The sequence below is a fragment of the Nicotiana sylvestris genome, chromosome 6 (assembly GCF_000393655.2).
Source record: "Nicotiana sylvestris chromosome 6, ASM39365v2, whole genome shotgun sequence".
Classification (NCBI taxonomy): Eukaryota; Viridiplantae; Streptophyta; class Magnoliopsida; order Solanales; family Solanaceae; genus Nicotiana; species Nicotiana sylvestris.
Window position 1 is genome coordinate 209429327 of NC_091062.1, and position 16142 is coordinate 209445468.

Genomic DNA, 16142 nt, shown 5'->3' on the forward strand with positions numbered 1-16142 from the left:
TCCTTAACGCCATCAACAAAAATAGGCTCATAAACTTGAATGAAAAGAATAGTGTTTATACATATTTTTGTTCTTTTAAGTTCCTGTTTTTTCCTATACAAAATAATTTGGTATTTTAAATAGGTTGAAATTTTTATGGAAGTTTACTTGATTGAAAATGGTGAAAAATGAGCATTCAAGAATTATATTTATAAAAATTATCTAAAGTAATACAATTAAATTGAAATTAAATTAAAATATAAATTATTTTTTATTTGCATTAATTTATAATTAAATATATTGTAGTAATAAGCTCCTTTATAATGTTAACATCTTTAAGGATATTTTTGTCTTTTTAATAAGAAAAGTGCTTATCAATACTTGTTTGCCAAACACTTCAACGACTTTTTTTAAGCTTCAACACTTTTATCCAAACATTTAACTGTTTATTTATAAAATAAGCTTCCGCACTTAAAAGTCGTTTGTGCTTAAAAGTCACTTTTTTTAAGCCAATCCAAACGGGCTCTAAACGACAATTGAATTGTTTCTTTCGAAATCTTGAAAAGCTAATACGAAAATCACATTCAACAGCAAGACCAAAGAAAATAAATCTTACCAATATTACAGTAAGGTATGTAGTGGGATGAATGAGATTCTGCGTCTCGCTAAAACTTAATAGTAGCAGCACAAAAATAAATTAGTTAAACCATTAAGGTTTGGTACATTAAGAAGGCGTTTGGAACATAAAAATTATAATTTTTGAAAAAAAAAAGAAGAAGTATTTGAAGTTAAGTTGAAAAATAATATTTGGAATTTGAACGATGTTTAAACATATTTTTTTTGGTAGTTTTGTGAGTTGGAAATTTTTTTTTTCTGAAAATTTTAAAAAATGATCAAAACTTATTTTTTGGTTTTTAAAAATTTATTTTCGATATTTTTTCAAAAACTTACAAAGTACACTTTTGAAAAAAAAAAAGGAAAAAAATTATGGACATCATGGATTTTTCCTTTTTTCTTTTTGGGTCCGAAATGATCTTTATTAATTTCCAAAATTAACATGAACCTCTCTCTCTCTCTCTCCCTCTCTTTGAAGACCCGATTTTAACCCCTATCCGACCCGTTTCTCTGCAACATCACCCGGTCTCCGTTACATGATGCCCTAGTTCTTGGGGGCATCATCATCTGTACAGTTCCTTTTGATTTCAACATTTTGGGACCATTCCATTTTGGGGCCCATTTCGTTGATTCTTCAATATCAGAAACAATAGCTGGGCGCCTCTACTACTGAAAGTCTTTGAAATTTTCCGGACCCTAATTCGTTATGCCCAATTGTTAAAGCTCCGATTTTTTGGTAAAAGAGTTGATTGGGATGAAACGGGTTCAAATGAAGCAAAGTGGGTATTGAATATTCATATAGTTGACCCGAATTAGCTTTAAATGGATCCCTCTTTGTTGATTTTAACGTTGGGTTTCTGTATTTGTTTCCTTATTCTTGCCGTACAATCAAGTCCTCCGCCTCCTCCTCCGCCGTCTCACCAATCTCCACCGCCGCCGCCGCCGCCTTCTCCTTTATCACCACGGCCTCCTCCACCACCCCACCAAAGTCGCCGTCCTCCACCACCTCCAAAAAAGACTACCTCCGACGGTAAAAACTCTAACCACGGTAAAAACCACCACCATTAATCTAGCGGGAAATTGCCTCCACCTATAAGGCAAAAAAAGTTAAATTTGGGGAAGAAATTGGGGTTAATGTTTGCGGGTGTTGCTGTGATATTGCAAGTGTGTGTGCTGGCGTTCTTGATAATCAAGAGAAGGCAGTTGTTAAAGGCTCATAGTAGTAGATTTTGAAGGGATATTTGTATATGATGTGTATATCAGCTCCCATTCTCTTTTAGTATATGATTCTCTTTTGGCGGCGGAGCATGTTAATTGCAGTTAGCCTTATTGATTCCGATTTTTAACATGGCATTAAACGGAGTAAAAGGATTAAGGATTCAGCTGAAATGTTGGTTTCTGCATTTGCATTGGTCTGCTCCTGTAAATTGGTAATTTTTTATCGGCATTCATTATCAAATTTTCTTTTTTCCCCCAAGATTTTCTCAATGTTTTTCAATTTCTGTTTTTAATATTACGTTTTTCTTTTAAATGAATGAGTAGCATGTATGACTCTTGAAGGGGAGTTGCTGCCACGTGATCGGGAGGTCACAATTCGAGTCGTGAAAACAGTCTATTGCAGAAATGCAGGGTAAGACTGTGTACAGTAGACCCTTGTGGTCCGGGACTTTCCCGAACCCCTCGTATAGCGGGAGCTTAGTGCACCAGACTGCCATTTAGTAGCATGTATGACTCCTATGAATGATTTAGAACTCATTGAGATTCTTATATATAACATGATTTTGAAATATCTAATTTCTCTGTAATTATGCTGTTGCTTTTGATGAGCTTTTATGCAATGGGAGAGTAGGAGGATAATTGAATATTCCAGTAGTCTGAAACTGCAAACAGCTTTTGTCAAAAGTCATCTTTGATGAGTCCTTTTTTGCTGGAATATTCTGCATATGTTTGTTATGAGTGTTGGTCTCATCTTTAGCAGAAATGTACTGTACTGCTGCAAAGTTGTATCCATTATCCATGACAGTACAATGACAACAACAAACTCAGTGTAATCCCAACGCCGACCTTATCCCTACTGTAAGAAGATAGAAATGTTGTTTTCGATAGATCCTCGGCTCAAGGACCATTATACATGATAGTGAACTAGAAAAATGAAGCTTTTGCAGTGCATGCTTAGGTGGACTAGTGTACCTTTGAGAAATAGAGATCTACGTGAAGATTAGGAGAGCCTTTATTTCTAGTTGCAGGAATGTGAAAGAATCAGTTTGAAGTTATCAACTAGGATAATCTATTAGTTACTTTATATCTTTCAAACATGATTTCAAGTATCCTATACCCAGCGTAATTTAATTAAGAGATAGAAAGGATCCGAGGTGAAAATTCATGGTACAACTTGAATTAACTGTCTTTCATGTCAAAACAGTTCCACCTTTTCTAGTTTAGAAGAAACTAATAAATCGAAGTAAGGGTTAATGTAAATAGTGGAGACTTTCTTAAAACAATTACTCCTATTTAATATGATTTGTCCAACCGAGTTTTCTTGCACATATCTCGACTAATCCACCTAACAACCTTCTACATCCCAGAGAATGGGGCCTTAATGGATACCCCTTAAACCTCAATTGATGTAAAACTAATTTCTTGACAATGGGAGTTGCTTGGTTTTTCCTAGAATTAATTTGCTGTTGGCTGCTGGTAATATATGATTTGAAGTTCTGTCTAACAACAAAAATATCGTAGTTACTTGTGCTTCTTGTTGTGTTTCTCTAGAAATGCTAACTCATGACTGTCGTTTTTGGTATTATAGGTCTCAAATGAAAGGATTAAGATGATATATTGCCTCCTTTGTCGATTGTTGTTGTCAATTTTAAGGAATTGGCGCGGATTTGTTTTGGAGAACATAATGTTGTCTGGTGAGAAAAGAATGCTGTAGGGAAACGAGCATACTGTTGATGGAGGCATGACCGGTCATCAACAAAGGTGAAATATGATTTCTAATGTATAGGTTAAACACCACAAAACTATTTAATTGTTGGTATAATCTAACTGTTGTACATGATATGAAAACTTAAACACGGGCAAAATGTAATCTCTATCTTAATATGCTTTAATGTGTTATAACATATAGACCTAAAAACAGATAACATGGAATGTGCAAAAACATGAATTGCTAGCTAGGACCACAAAAAAGATGTTCTCTTTAGTCTGAAAAATGTTTCTATTTGATATGATACATATTTTATATTTGGTCTGAGCATGTTTCTTTTGGGCATGATAATACCAGGACATTGTCATTTTCCCTCTTTCCTTTTGAGCATGGAGGTTAATGGGAGCATCTGATAATTTTTTTAATTTTTTTTTTTGGTAACTGTAAACGAGTTTTATATACAATTTATTCTTTACTTGGAATTATTTTACCATATGATCCAAACTTTATATTTCAACTTCAAAAAGTCAAATTCTGCCACTTAAACACATAGGTTGAACTAAGTCACATAAATTTCGTGTCGGGAAGCCTCACGTTGGGTGTTAAAGCGCTTCCTAACAAATCGATTTCATATCCAGGGAGATAGGGACTTGAACCCGAAACCTCTAATTAAGGATGAAGGAGTACTAACCACTCCACCACAATCCTATAAGATAACTTTCTTTTAAGTTAAATAACTCCATTGCTAACCCGAGCCTTCTTAAGATAACAAAGGGTCATCAACTCATTATAAAATGCAGATATCATCAATGTATCCAAGGGTGTGGACTGTCTAGTGGTATATCATCAATTGGAGGCTTATAATATTATGGAACTAAGAGAATTACAATGAAGTTATAACAATACAATTATCCAGGGCGCGCTCAATTTTAGATGTTTGCATTTATTTCCACAGCTATATGGTTAAAATTGTTCATATATGTTGATGTTATTCCCTCCGGTCTACAATAAGTGACCAATTTACCTTGGGCACACGCATTAAGAAAATACTAAATTCTAGATAAAAATAATTAGTGTGACTAAATTATCCTTGATTAAATATTGCAGCGTAGTTATAGTAGCACTTACTTCTATTCTCAAATGTGAGGAGTAAATGACGTTTTAGGGATACGTACATAAATGTAATTTTGGAAAAATAAATTATATAAATGGACATTTATTTTGGATCAAAATAAAAAAGCAAATTAGTCCCTTATTGTGGACCGGAGTAATTATAATTTAAGGAGGTAAAGCAAATAATCATGTTGAAAAATATCAGGAAAATTTCGGCTTTTATGTTAGTGAGATCGGTTTTAAAACCAAGTGGACCCCATGGTTCAACCACTTGGAAATTCATCCCAGGATTTTGGCTCTTATCCGATCTTAGGAAAAAAAAATATGTACTAAGTTATATATACAATAGTATTTTTTTAAATATTTAATGTATTTGATCAACCATTCAACTTCTTTTTATGTTTATTGCGTAAACATGATTATGTAAATATATTTCGCATTGCAAAACAATGTTATGTAATTATCTTTTGCGTTGTAACTCAAACTCATTTAAAGAATTTTTTGTTATAAACCATTGAACTCCCTTATAAAGAGGAAAAGTTCTAGTAATAACGTGGAAATGGAGTTCAAAAGTAATTTTAGGTCACGTCTCCAAATTTCAGATATGACATTTTTGAGAATCTGCCACTAAGTGCTTTGTCTTGTCAGTGTATTATTATTTGGAGTCTAGAACCTTTTTGTTGTCTTTTTTTGGCAAAAGATACGTAAATAAGTGTAATAAAGAAGAAGTTACATTTATATATCTAACGTCAAAACACATCACGCTATACTTTAACGGTAACTTTTACCGTTAAGGTATAACGTGATGTATTTTTGCGTTATATGTACTGACATTTACTGACACAGATATAGCGTGCTGTATTTTCACGCTATATATAGCGTGAAAATACAACACGCTATACCCCTAATTAAATAATCCCCTTCGTCTTCTTCCCCGACCAGAAACGATCCCTCCCCCATTTTTTTACTTTGAAGTAATTTCTGGTCCCTCCTCCTAGCGTCTTCTTTAAAAAAAATGTGGGCCCCACCCGTCATAGAAAATGTTAAGAACGTGGGTCCCACATCGTAGTAGAGCATCGTATTGTTGTGGTTTCACTCTTTTGGACTCAAATTTTCACACAAAACACTACATCGAGGTATTTCGATTTATTTTATGTTGAAACTTATATAATAATGCATATTTATTAGTTGATTGAATGTGTTTCCATGCCGTTTTGTGTTTTATTTGCGAAACTAGTATGTCATATTTATCCGGACTTAAATATTAGTGTTCTAAAAAATGTAAAATTGAGAAATAATTTTTTCTATTAATATAAGGATTTAGATATTACTGTTTCCATGCCGGTTTGTGTTTTATTTTTGCGAAACTAGTATGTTATATGTATTTTTGTGAATGTTATGTGATTAAAATGTATTTGTTGTTTATATTTAGTTTAGATTATTTATTAGCGTAGTAAATTGTAGAACCTGTTAGCATAGTAAATTGTAGAGTATTTTAGCATAGAATCCCTATTTTAAGTATTGCTTATATTGGTAGATGAAAATATATGCTTTGTACAATTAAATAATTAAAAATTAAGAATTTAAATTTTTAAAACAAACACACACAAAATAATCAAAATATTGAATTTGACACACATAATTATTAATGATAGTTTGGTGCTACTGGGCCTCAAATATCGAGCATGGAACCCAATAGGTATATATACTTTGTACAATTAAATAATTAAACATACAATTAATGTTATTTAATTTATAGTTGACGACATGGACGCACCGCCTATACATCCTGGCCCTTACTCTCGTGAGATATTAGTTCTACAGGGCGATCATAGGTCCGCCCATATATGGGACGAGGAGTTACTGTCCCAGACTCTCCGCGCTAGGAGAGTTGACGACCTGTGGGATTTTTTGAGGCCCAGAGATCTCCACGAACGTGTAGTCCAGCGCCTACAGGATACGGGGTTTTATAGGATTATTGAGATCGGACTGATGCAGCTCGACTGTGCTTTGATCACGGCGTTGATTAAGCGGTAGCGACCGGAGACACACACCTTTCACCTGCCCATTGGCGAGGCCACCATTACGCTGCAGAACATGGAGGTTTTATATGGCCTGCCCGTTGATGGCATGCCCGTTTCACTGCCTATTGCTATGAGATCTATGTCACGCAATGATTATTGAGACATGCTGCAGGAGCTCACGGGTTTCAGGCCACAGGACGAGACATTTTCGTCGGGTGCTAGTCGGTTGTCTTTGACCCCTATTAGACAGTATCTGGAGGTACTCCACCCCATTATCACCGACGATACATAGGAGGTACATATTACCCGGTATACGAGGTTGTTGTTGCTTCTTCTATTTGGAGGGGTTTTGTTCCCGAACACTTTGGGGAACCTAGTCAGCCTGAGATTTCTTCATCATATTCAGCTGCTAGATGAATTACCCTATTATAGTTGGGGTGCTGCTGTTCTCGCCTACATGTACAGGAGTATGTGCCGGGCGAGCATGGGCACTCAGAGAGATGTTTGTGGTTGTCTGCCGCTTCTACATGTGACAACATATTCGAATAATCTGTTCATCAGTTCCAACTCTACCTAGTTAGAATTTATCTTAAACCTAACGTTAATTTTCTATGTTAGGTTTGGGCCTGGGAGCGGTTCTTGCAGTTTCAGCCACCTCTACCACAATTACCTCCAAATATAGCACTTTCGGAACTCCCTCTAGCCAAGAGGTGGGTTCTCCGCCGTACACTCGAGAGTATGATGCTCATCATAATCTCCCCCTCTGCAGGGATGTGTTGGATCTGCTGGAGGGCACACAGGTAAATATGTGCCTAAACTTACCTGGTATAGATTAACTTAGTGTTGGGCATACTCACGTTTTGTGTTCTTATTTGATTAGTTCATCTAGACGACATACAATGATGATTTGATTGATGGCTTGCCAGCTTATTGCTGGGCTGACCGATTGATTTGAAGCACTTCTGCCCCGCTCATATGCCTCGATATTATGGAGCATCATGCCTCGAAGCGGGTACTTCGCCAGTTTGGCCGCCCGCAGTATATATCGAGGGGGCCTATGGGACCCCAGACATTATCAGAGGGATGATCGTTGCAGGGCGGACGACGCATTTATGGCATTGTTAGCGGGGCAGATCCATATTTGGGACCAGTGGGATCGGATGATTCCGCCCCCACCTACACAGATCCAGGAGGTGGCTAATGAGGGGTATCTGTCCTGGTACCGCCAGGTTACCCGACTTTTTATCGGGAACCCTATTCATCAGGCTGGCGGTCGGTACGTTCCATATGCCGGGCGACACGAGACCCTGGTATATTTTCTGTTATTATTAATTATATAACTGTAACTTAGTGCAATGTATGTAGTTTATATTTTATACGTTGTGCAGGCTATTGGACCATACATAGTCTATCAGATGGGACTGCAGATACAGGATTATGTAGGCTATCCTGCGGCCGCTTTGCACTTACAACCGTCGATTTGTAGAGTTGGCTTCCCGGACACTGCAGCAAGCCCGGGAGGATCAGCACTTGACACACATGCCTGATTATGTGGAGCTAGAGCAGTACGAGCGAGGCCTTGGTGTGGCACGAGGTGGTGGTGCCCGACGAGGTGGTGGTTTCCGACGAGGCGGGGGTGCCGGACGACGTGGCGGTGGGCGGAGAGGAGGTGGTCCCCAGCAAGGGGGCGTTGAGGCCCTTGCTAATGATGTTGCTGCCGATCTGCCGGTAGCCTACATGAGACGAACATGCCGTCATATAACCTTGGGATGGATCTCACTCTAGGGACTTCGCAGGTGACCCCGTCAAGTCAATTATTGATCACGGGCACGGACCTTTCTAGAGTCGATAGGGATACATACTTTCCAGGCCCGTCTACTGTTGCTGAGGACCGGCAGACCCGAGATTTACATAGTGGGCGCCGGTTGAGTTATGGTTCATCATCACAGGCGCATGTATGATTTTCTTAGTATTGAATTATAATTTGTCTTTATTTTTCATAAAATTATTAATTTCCTTTTTAAGGTTGAACGCGATGCTGATATGACTGCGATAGATGATTACATTCAGGAGCCCAACGATATAGTGGTAAGACAATTTAAATTGTTGTGACTTATTTTATACTTTGCTATCCCGCGCTTTCTATTCTTATGTAGGTTTCTACTAGACTGGCAGCCCCTTTTACTGATCCTGTCAACACCACTGATGGTCATGATGCGGCGCATCCGGCTATTAGGAGGCGACTTGATGATGACGATCCCGATAGCGTACCCAGGCGGGATGGGATGCACCTCAGGCCAGTGGCTGCGTTGGAGCACACTGGATGCGGGACACATTGCTTTTCTTTCCTTGTTTTATCTTTTTGATATAAATAATATTTTTGTATATACATTAACAACAATTTTTATATAATATGCGCATTACTTTTATAATTCTCCGTTCATTAGTTAGTTTCGTACTACAACACAAACACTTAAATTCCACTACAATTAATAAAAATAAAGTTCATTACAACTAATTTAGTCTAATACTACAATACAAACACAAACATAGCAACTTAACATAATTAAAATTCAATATAACTAATAAAAATACACGACACAAGAAACATAAAGATAAAGTGATACACTAAACACACACATGTCAATATTTAGTCACTGCCGCCCATTATTTTCTGCTCCAACCACTTAAATTGTTCTTCCAGCTTCTTTTTTTCTTCTTCTACCTCTTTAAGTTTCGCTTTCAACTTCACAACCTCTCTTTTATGTTCTTTTTCACGTTCCCACTGTTTTAAACACAAATCATTAAGATCGTTCAATAATTCTTTGTAGTATTCCTGATAATATGGTTCATCAATCCATACCTCAAAATCGCAAATAGGTTCGCCGGGAACCTTATAAAACTTGTTCAAACATTCCCAGTAGCGGCGTCCAGCTTCACCATTATCCCAACAACTTCAAATCTGGCATTTTTCCACACTTGCACCTTGGTACATAAAGAGGTTGAGACATTTGTGCGTTAAAAAAAACTTGCTTTTAGTTATTTTTGAGTGCATAAAATAACTAGAATGAGCCCACTATTTATAGGCAAGACAACACATATAACGTATTATTTCACCGCTTTATATATATACACATAACATAGTATTTGATCACGCTATGCTTTGCGTGTTAAAGGTTCTGACGGTACGAAACAACTTTATGTCAGTTGGGTAGCTTTTTCAGTTTGACAAGACAACACATATAACGTATTATTTCACAGTTCTATATATACGCATAACATAGTATTTGACCGCCTATGCCTTGCGTGTTAAAGGTTCTGACGAGTACGAAACAATTTTATGTCAGTTGGGAAGCTTTTTCAATTTGACAAGTCAACACATATAACATATTATTTCACCGCTCTATATATACACATAACATAGTATTTGACCGCGTTATGCTTTGCGTGTTAAAGGTTCTGACGGGTACGAGACAACTTTATGTTAGTTTGGCAGCTTTTTCAGTTCGACAAGACAAACACATATAAATAAAATAACAAACATAATTAACATTAAATAATCAGCTTTATGAAATTTCAATGTTGTTTCAAGTTCTTCCGAATATATAATTTTTTTTAATTATCATTAACAAAACTGAAATGGAAAAGTTCAACTCATAATTAACAAACATAATTTTATTTTATAAATCTTGCAACATAAACAAAACAACTAAATATTACAACATAAACTCATTGATATTTAGGCACAATAGAAGAACTCTCACCACGAGCTTGATTACTATTACCACCCAAAGAACATTTTCGATGGTCGTGTCCTCTTTGCGAGCATATACCACATCTGCGCGCATAAATGGTATCACTAACATCCATTTGGTTCCGTATACGCGTTCTCTTCTGTACTTGTATTCGACGCAAATAGGACTTGTTACACACCATTTTAAATGGCTCAGGCGGCCAATAATGCTCAGTACCCACTGGCTGCAACTGCCCACTATATGTGTTTAGGTACTTCGCAACACTATATTGTTGATCAACATAGTTGGTTATACCTAAACCAACTTTTTGAAAACACTTGATGGCATGTGAGCAAGGCATGTGGTAGATGGACCATTTCCCACAAGAGCATAACTTTGTAGATTCATTTACAGTATGTACATTATTCCCCCGATTTCGATGGATAGCGGTGCGAACTTCAAAAACATTTCTTTTGTTATCATACTGCAAAAATGAATGCTAATGTGCTCGCCGTCTGTATTTATCAAATCTCTTCATCGGCACTGGCATAAATTCAATACCCCTTTCCATCAATGATGTTGCAGCTGCAGACCTCTCAACAAACCTCTCCGCTATCTGCTTGAACGACATCCACACCATGGCCGTGACAGGCAATCCTCTTGCTGACTTCAATAACCCGTTGAAAGACTCTGACACATTTGTAGTCAGAGTTCCCCAACGTCTGCCACCATCCGCATGCAAAGTTCACTTTTTAGGGTCATGTCGCATTAACCAACGATAGGCTGCCTCGTCTTCTTGCCTAATAATTCCATGTCCCTCCGAAATTTATACTGTTGGTAGTCTGTTGCTGCCATCCACATCAAATCATGCAGATCCTTGTTGGGATATGCCTTCTGGAAATTGGCTTTAAAGTGCCTCACATAGTAACGGTGGTAGGCATAAGGTTCTTGCCATGCAGGCAAGTTTTCCACAAAACTTAAGATACCACCGTGCCGATCAGATTTTAGACAAATACCGGAACGCTGTTTGACAACGTGCTCTTTCAAGTGGATCAAAAATAGTGTCCACGTCTCTTGGCTTTTATTGGAACAAATAGCAAAAGCTAGAGGAAATATCTGTCCATTAGCATCTACTGCCACGACTATCAATAGCTTGATATCGTACTTTCCATAGACATGAGTGTTGTCTATGGATATTACGGGCCGACAATGCGAAAAACCATCAATTGTTGGTTTAAATACCCAGAACACGTAATTGAATATATATTCTAGTTTACCCGAACTCCGTTCAAGCTTCCACTCAACAACCATCCCGGGGTTAAAGTGCTGCAGTGCGGCCATGTACCTGGGCAAAGCTACAAATGACTTATCCCAGTTACCATAGACTATTTAAAACGCTCGTTTGCGCCTGAGATATGCCTTTATTTTGGTAATGGTATGGCTATATTCCTGGTGGACTGATGTAATGCACTATGTGATTTTATACCTTATGGACGCTTTGATGTGTGGAATAAGGACAAGTGAAATCAAGTCAATATCCAAGTTGAAGTGATTCCCATTGAATGTGTCCATTTCGCATGTGTGGGTAGGAATGTATTTACCCACTTTCCACAGACCTGTCTTCTTCTTGCTCGCACGTAACATCCAATGACATGGCCAAAATCACTTGCGACAAACAACCTTGTATATAACCGGACTTGACTCCCATACCGTTATCTCACGACACTCTTTTACGTTGTACATTTAACAAGCCCTACTTACGCGCTCTTTATCAGGAAAAAGCATGCCCTTTGCCAGCACCGTTGGTCTAGACTCATCCCACATTGTTGTCCGAATTTCATAAAAATACCTTGTGAGAGCTTCCACATCCGGTATGCTTGGTAGTTATCAAGGTAAGGAATCTCCCTTGAATGAAACGACATTTGGGACTCGTACACACTTTGTCTGGGGGGTGGGGGTGGAGCATACTCTTTGGCCGAATCAGGTCCTTCATCTCATCCTCCTCATCACCATCCTCACGAGCAAATGGTGTCTCGTCTCCAAATTCATCAGCATTGTTGTCGTAATCACTGTTCTCTTCCTCACTCTGTGCATCTGCCAGATCCTGATTTAATATGTTGTCTTCGGGAAATTGAGTGAGTACATGTGGTTCAACTTGCTCATTTTTACTGCACAACCAACAAAATAATAAGCTACTGAAATTAATAAATACTTTCCATATAACTGTATCTGTGACAACCCATATCCACATGTGTTAGTTCATGCCATATATTAGTTAACATAAATCCAAGAAGGAATTATCTTTGAGATGATAAGAAGTCAATCCTATTGGTCTTAAGTGATACAAGAGTGTATAAGGGTGATTAACCAGTATTAGAAGTTAAACGAATCAAGGATGTTGTAACTCGTATTTTCAGGTAATCTAGCGGTGCTTAATACACTCAAGAGGTCATTTATTAAGGTATTTTAATCATATAATATCCGTATCATAAGTCTTGAAGTCAAACGAGTTATGAAACAAAAGTCGACAAAAGTTGTCGCAACTTAGGTTCATAATTTTACTTAAACATTAGGTCAAATGTTTCTAATCTTTTCTCATAATTTACAAGGAATTACGGGGTGATCAACCAACCAAATTAAATATCTATGAGTCTAGTTTCCAACGCATTAAACCGTTCATCGATACGATCTCGGAGTAGAGAGATATTCGCGTTTTCGCGAGACTGCGCCAAGCACCTCTCTATGGGGCCCACTAAGGCGGTTTAAGATATTTGGACCTATATAGGATGCCTCCAACCCGTTTTAAGTCATTTCTTCTCACTATTTTCAGACCTTAGAACCCTAGGAACATCCTCTCAAGGTTCTCTCAAGATTCAAGACCCAAAAAAGGGCAAACAACACAAATCAAGTGTCGGGAATTCCGTGGCGCTAGTAAGTCTCTTGTTCTTCTTGTTGTTGCTCATTTTTGTGTCATTCCAGCTCGTGTGGGAGGTTGTTTTAAAGGGTTTATGTTCTGTAAATACTCCCTCATGTTCTTAATATCAATCCTAGGTGATTTCAAGCCTTCTAAAGTGATTCTAGTGCCGAAAAACACTAATTGATCGCTAGTTTCGCTTTTTTGTTGTTGTGGCAGCATTGGAGGGATATTTCATGGAAATTTAAGGTCAAATTGGAGTTGTTCTTTCTGTATAAAGGTAAGGAACCTCTTACTCTATATGTATTTAAGATTATCCAAGTTGCAGCTAAGCCATTGAAGCTAGAACTTGTGAAATATATATCGAAAGGCTTGGAAGTAATGTTATTGTTTTGTGGACTGTTTTGCGTTGTTGTTGGGCTGCGTATTTTACTACTATCTTGTGGAGTTTTGGAGGAGGAAGGGTGTGGAGAAACACCATATATATGTAGGGTTATGGGCTGATAGTTATTCGTAACATTTCCAGGTTGTTTGACACGACTACGGTGGTCGTCGTATGTATGGAGTGATTAGGCTGTGTGTGGACTATTTTGGGAGGCTCAATATGTTTATTATTGATGTTGTTTGGGCTGTTTGGTGACTGTTTTGAATGGTGTGAGGTCATATATATAGGGGAGGTGCTGTCCGTTTCATCGTAAAATAGGTTGTGGTCGATACATAATAGTTATGACGCTTAAATGATAACGATAGTATCGTTTCTCTTATTGTAGACTAAGGAGTTTTGACAATTGCATAGCTTGAGATTGGGGCAGTATATACAAGGTATGTGAGGCTATCCCTTTCCTTCTTTTGCACGACTCCGATTGTACATAATGTAATGAACGATCTTCCAAGATACTCTACTCTTAGAAGCTAGCAGTACTTACATTGTTTTCCCTCTTATGGAACGATTGATGTTAATGTTGCTTCTCTTAGTCTTATGTTATCAATGTTGTTGGTACTTCCTGATTCTTATAAGGTTCATAGTGAAGAGTTAGTCCTAATAACGTGTACAGAGGATACCGACCTTACGTCACTCCGAAAGGTTTAGAATGTGATTCCATGAGTCGAGCATGCATTATATATATGTATCTATTTTACTCTACCGAGCCACGCTATAGTTGGCCGGGTACGACACCTATTGTGCAACCACTGATCAGTTGGGTTTTACCGAGCTCCACGTGGCCGGGTACGATTCTACCGAGCCTATTATGGCCGGGTACGATATGATGATGATGATGCCCATAGAGGCGAATGCTTTAAAGGTTTATGTATTTATACATATGTATCATGCATTTCATGTAAGTAGCCCTCAGAGGTACTAAGATGTTACAGGTTGTATATTCTCTATCCTTGCTTACATTACTGATCGTATTTATGGTTCCTTGCCTTACATACTCAGTACTTTATTCGTACTGACGTCCTTTTATTTGTGGACGCTGCATGTCGTGCTGCAGGTCCTGATAGACAGGCAGGTGCAGCTCCCCCACCACAGTAGACTGTCCAGTTCAGCGGTGATTGGCGAGATCCCTTCTCCGGACTTGCCTTGGTCTTGGTATGCAATTTTTGTTATAGACATTATGGGTATGTCGGGGCCCTGTTCCGGCTATGTTGCAACACTTATGTTCTTTTAGAGGCTCATAGACAGGTGTCGGCTCATGTATAGTTTGGTATGCCTTGTCGGCTAGTTTTTGTTGTATAGTCTTTCATAGTAGCGTGGTAGCTCATACCTTATATGTAGTTTCTTGATTGTCTGGTCATCCCCTGCTATGTATGTTCATGCCGTCATATTTTATTGCTGGTTGTCCATGATCTAGGTCTACCATTTATATTGATCTCGTCAGCCCTAAAATATAATAATGAAGGTTAGATGAAATGTGCGTTGGTGCTCGGCAAGTGTGGTCGGGTGCTAGTCATGGCTCTTCAGTTTGGGTCGTGACAAACTTGGTATCAGAGCAAGTCTGTCCTAGGGGTTGTCTATGAGCCGTGTCTAGTAGAGTCTTGATTATGGATGTGTAGCGCGCCATATTTTATAATCAGGAGGCTACATGACATCTAGGGTTGTTACCTTCTTCCTGAATCTAGATCGTGCATAGAGTTGAGTCGTAAGTGTTCGTCTCTAATATTCACCTTATTTTTTTCAGTGATGCCTTCGACTAGGAAGCAAACGATTAGTAGACGGCTTGATACAACAGCGGGAGAGGGTACCAGTCAGGTGCCCCAAGTTAGAGCAGGACAAAGTGAGGCTCAAAGTGAGATGCCCTCTCATACCTCATCTACTCCATCTCCTCCAGAGGATATTAGAAGGCACCCAGCACCTCCAGTTCCTCCGTCTGGCACTCCAGACCAGGATATGCGGAGTGCTTTGCAGTTATTGACTAGCTTGGTAGCTGCTCAGGCTCAGAGGCAGAATACAGGTGCTGCTGAGAAACCAGTTAGTACAAGAGTTCGTGATTTTATTAATTTAGACCCTCCAGTGTTTACCGGATCAGACCCCAAGGAGGACCCACAGACTTTTATTGACCAGGTTCATCGTACACTTCGGGTTATGCATGTTAGTGATACAGAGGCAGTAGAGTTGGCTTCTTATCGGCTACGGGATTTAGCAGTTCTCTGGTATGATAGTTGGGAGAGATCCAGGGGTCCGAACCCTCCTCCAGCTGTGTGGAAGGAATTTTCTGAGGCCTTTCTTCGTCACTACTTGCCAGTTGAGATACGACGAGCTAGAGCTGATAAGTTCTTGAACCTTAGACAAGGTAATATGAGTGTGCGAGAGTACAGTATGCAGTTTGATTCTT

The 16142-nt window shown here is 38.5% G+C and overlaps 1 protein-coding gene across 1 annotated transcript; it reads left to right on the forward strand.

The window, feature by feature from the left end:
• Positions 1–1029: 1029 nt before the first annotated feature.
• On the forward strand, positions 1030–9023 carry LOC104249959 (uncharacterized). Its single transcript, XM_009806494.2, has 7 exons — positions 1030–2024; positions 3401–3573; positions 7276–7457; positions 7538–7933; positions 8046–8612; positions 8683–8745; positions 8814–9023. The coding sequence occupies exons 5-7, from the start codon at positions 8406–8408 to the stop codon at positions 9021–9023; spliced, it is 480 nt and encodes a 159-aa protein (XP_009804796.2). The 5' UTR covers positions 1030–2024; positions 3401–3573; positions 7276–7457; positions 7538–7933; positions 8046–8405.
• Positions 9024–16142: the final 7119 nt, after the last annotated feature.

Coding starts and splice junctions, on each gene's coding strand:
- LOC104249959 (XM_009806494.2), top strand. CDS start 8,406: ATGCCGTCATATAACCTTGGGATGGATCTCACTCTAGGGACTTCGCAG. Junction 8,613..8,682: donor GTTCATCATCACAGGCGCAT/GTATGATTTTCT, acceptor TTCCTTTTTAAG/GTTGAACGCGATGCTGATAT. Junction 8,746..8,813: donor AGGAGCCCAACGATATAGTG/GTAAGACAATTT, acceptor ATTCTTATGTAG/GTTTCTACTAGACTGGCAGC.